This window comes from Arachis duranensis, chromosome 1, assembly GCF_000817695.3.
Source record: "Arachis duranensis cultivar V14167 chromosome 1, aradu.V14167.gnm2.J7QH, whole genome shotgun sequence".
In the NCBI taxonomy this organism is placed as follows: Eukaryota; Viridiplantae; Streptophyta; class Magnoliopsida; order Fabales; family Fabaceae; genus Arachis; species Arachis duranensis.
Genome location: NC_029772.3, coordinates 42,331,753 through 42,335,841, shown reverse-complemented (window position 1 = coordinate 42,335,841; position 4,089 = coordinate 42,331,753). Strand labels below are relative to the sequence as shown.

The 4,089-nt window shown below is 31.5% G+C and overlaps 1 protein-coding gene across 1 annotated transcript in view; it reads left to right on the top strand.

The window, feature by feature from the left end:
- Positions 1–3,452: 3,452 nt before the first annotated feature.
- Positions 3,453–4,089, top strand: part of LOC107487120 (protein YABBY 4) — a gene marked incomplete in the record, with an annotated part of 3,676 nt that continues 3,039 nt past the window's right edge. Inside the window, 2 exon segments of the mRNA XM_016107717.3 lie at positions 3,453–3,881; positions 3,971–4,089. Of these exon segments, the coding sequence (XP_015963203.1) occupies positions 3,768–3,881; positions 3,971–4,089 (233 nt within the window).

Here is a 4,089-nt window from a genome sequence, read left to right as displayed (position 1 = left end):
GTAGTTTTTGTATTTTTCTGTTTTCTTTTTCAAAAAGTCAACAGTTAAACCCTAGCATGGGGAAAACTGGGTCCAGTTGTGTCTAAGCTTTATGTGAGTGTAGCTACTAGTCTCTCCCTTTCAAAATGTTTCAATGTCGGGTAGGGTTACGATTTTGGATAGGACCATCTTGAAGGTGTTGTGTTGTGCTGTGTGAGTATAAAGGGGCAACAAACTTTAAAACTCTCCCCCTATTAGGAACATGTATGCGTGTGTATGTATATATATATATATTAATATTATACATACATCTAATTATATAATAAAATTAATTATTTTTTATATTAATTATATAAATAATCATCTAAAAACAAATGTAATTAAAAGACTTAGTAAAATATTTTAAAATTAAAGTGATATTATTTTGTTAAAATTGTTTTGCGTGTATGCATGTGTATAGAGAAGAGAGAAGAGAGAAGAGAGATAGAAGAGGGTAAGTGAGAAGTAGGAAGTTGCATGGCAATTTGATGAGAGGGGGGGATGGTAATGAATGAATGAATGAATGATGACAGCAATGCCTTTTTTGGGGATGATGAGGGAATCCCGCAGGGCTTACATGGGCATCGATGGCGACTCTTCTGATCCATCGGATCTCCCTCAAACCAATGGATCATGCAAAGCTGTTCCATGCCAACCACCATCAATTTCACCAAAATTTGAATATCATCCATCATTCTTCATACAACACCAACAATTTGAGAGCCCTGCCCCCGGATATACTATACTATATATTACTAGGGTTTTGATTTCCGCATCATGTGTCTGCTGTTTTAAAAAAATATGCTGTAAATACAAAAAGAGTTTAATTATTCGAGTTCAATTTAGTTTTTAAATTTTAAATTTTAAATATTTAATCTTAACTGTAAATCCTAAATCTAATAAAAAAATAAAAGTAAAAAAAAATTATAATAATATGTAGTTAGTGTTAACTAATTAAAGAGAAATGTTATAAGCTAACATTTTTTATTAGAAAATACTAAGTTAACATCTTATTTTATACTATTAGAATTTAGGATTTAGTGTATAAAATTTATAATTTATTTCTTAGAGTTTAGGTGTTGATTAAATATTAGCTAAAATTAATAAATTTTATTGATTGTATAACATTATTTTTAATTAAATTAGTTACATGTACTTATTCATTTTGGATTTTTAGTTTATCTCAAAATCCTAGTGCAGATTTGGAGTTTACACAATCTTGGGTAAAAATTTTTCTTTTATTGCTTAGTTTTAAAATTATGATTTTGCTACTTAGTACTTGTTAAGATTATTTTTATTAAAAATATTGTAATTAAATACATATAATTTATGTACTGAAAGTTTTTCATTTTCTATTTTTTAATAAAAAATTTTATATTGGGATTTTGAACAGAGCAGTCATTAGCAAAACTTTTAAAACGTTAAGCAGTATCGAAATTAAATAAGAAAATGTTGAGGATGATGATGAGAATAGCGAGGCGAAGGAGAGAAAAAAGATTCTAAGAGAAAAGAAATAGAAATATAGTAAAGGACAAAGGTGGTAAGCATAGCTAGCAAGAGGGAAAGTCTGCTCATGACTGAGATTGTTTTTTACTGCCTTAAATACGTATCAGTTCTGTGTATAGGCCAGCGAGATGGAGTTGTCAAATCACCAAAAGTAAAATAAGCCTTGCATTGTATGTTTATCTCTTTTTCACAAATATTATTATTATAATGTTGAATGTTGAATGTTGAATGATGTTGATGATGATGATGATGCTATCATGGAGCTTCTCAAGTTTCACTGGCTGTAGCTTCAATGAGGGTTATTATTCACTATTCACATTGAGCCAGCAGCCCTAAGGAGACGGAGAAGGTAACAAGAGATAGAGTAAGTGGGAAGAGAGAAGTGTTGTTAGGGCTACATTCAAGTGGGGCACGCTTTTCATCATCATTCTATCTCTCCCTTGTCGCCAAGTTTACCATATCTATATATTTCTGTCATTACTTATTAAATTCATCATCACTTCATAAAACAGAATGCCACTCACTTCTGAGTTCCCCTCCATTCTATTAGTTGCTTGTGCTCATTAGAACATAATACTATGGAAAAGTTTAGGGGACCAACAGTTTTGTTGAATTTTGGCCAACATGTAACTAGCAGAGGAAGGTGAGCCATTGAATGAAATCTCACACCAATCTCACACCATCAAATCATCATTGATGGCTAGTTGATGGCTAACAATCACAAAAATTACTGGCCTTAACATTGCTCTAATACTATTATAAAAACGGAAATATAACCGTATTTCAAATTAAAGAGACAAATATAATTTTATTAAAATACATATACTAAGTTTTTTTTACATCTATACTCAGTTATCTCTTTTTCATTTTCTCTAAGTGTTTCGAAACTAATTTATATACGTCCCACGAGTCCATAACTCCATATAATTTACATATATCTATAAAACAAAGAAAAGAAGAAAAAAAAAACTTCTTTCCGTTCTTTTTATGTATATTTGTATCTTCTCTCAAGTAATAAACAGAAGTATATATAATTTTCAAAAAATCGCTACTCCAAAACTATAACCATAGGCAAGGGCAAATAAATAATTATATTTTTAATATTTTTCTTTTAAATAAGAATATGTTTTGAGTTTGTTTAATTTTTGGATAGAATTTTTTTTTGTCTTATACTAAATTTTTTTTAAGAATGCCATTATACTACTTTTTTAAAAGTTTAAATTGATAAAAAAGACAACATAAATATTTATATCACTAATATCTTTTTTCAAACAAGAATTTTTTTTAAGTTTGTTTAGCTTTTGCAATAGACATTTTTCTTTTCTTTTTATTTGTCTTATATTTTTTTTTGAAATTTATTAAAAATTGAACTGTAAATTTTTTAAACATAAGATTTTTCTACGATATCATAATATTATTTTTAAAAAAATTTAAATTAATAAAAATTATTTTTTTTAGAAATTTAAGTTAATAAATAAATAGTTATATTTTTTATAATAATGATAAAGTAATAAATTATACAAGTTTATAAGAGAGAGAGAGAAAGAGAGAGGAGTTATGGTATGACTGTTGAGAATAAATAAAAGGAGGAGAGTGGTTTGAGAGGAAGCAGGCTCGAAGACAAGAGCGTCTTTAACTATTGAAAACAACAGGTGAGTGTGTGAAAGCTATATCACCCCATGCACACGTCCCTTTCTGGCTCCTCTCCCCCACATCTGCCGCCCTCTCTTTCTCTCTCCATTGGGAATGCCAACCACATACCATTCATGCATCCATCTATATGTTTCCATCTTACATAACATCATCACTTCATTCTCCCCCTTTCCCCCTCTTCCAACCTTGAAATGACACATCCATGCATGCACATCCATCCATCCATCCATCCATGTGCTTGTTCCATCGCTCTCTCTATAAACAAGACCAATAAACACAGGAACAGAATTGCCCCAAGCAACAAGAGACTCTTTCTCTTTCACTCCCATCCATCATCTCTTTGTTTCTCTTTCTGTTTCTGTGTGTCTCTGCGCCTTTCTTTCACAACTCATAATCAAAAAAAGCATATCCAAGGAGACGAGGGTGCTAGTGTGGTGCGTGGTGGTTAACCTGTCCATCATCCATCAATCAATCAATCAATCAATCAACCAACCAATCAAGAGACCAATCATCAAACTGAGAAGAATTATTTCTCTCTTTTTCTTTTAAAAAATATAGAAAGAGGAAATCACTTTTTTACTTAATTGAAGATGTCATCATCCTCCTCCTCTTCTTCTTCTTCAACTACATTATCACTGGACCACATCCCTCCTTCCGAACAGCTTTGTTATGTTCACTGCAACATTTGTGACACTGTCCTTGCTGTATGAATCTCAAACTCCCTACTTCATATATATCTTCTATATCATCATCCACCTACATCGGCCTAGGGTTTTTTTTGTTGTTGTCTCAGGTGAGTGTTCCTTGCACAAGCTTGTTCAAGACGGTGACGGTGCGATGCGGCCATTGCACCAATCTGCTGCCGGTGAACATGCGAGGCCTTCTTCTTCCATCGCCCAATCAATTCCATTT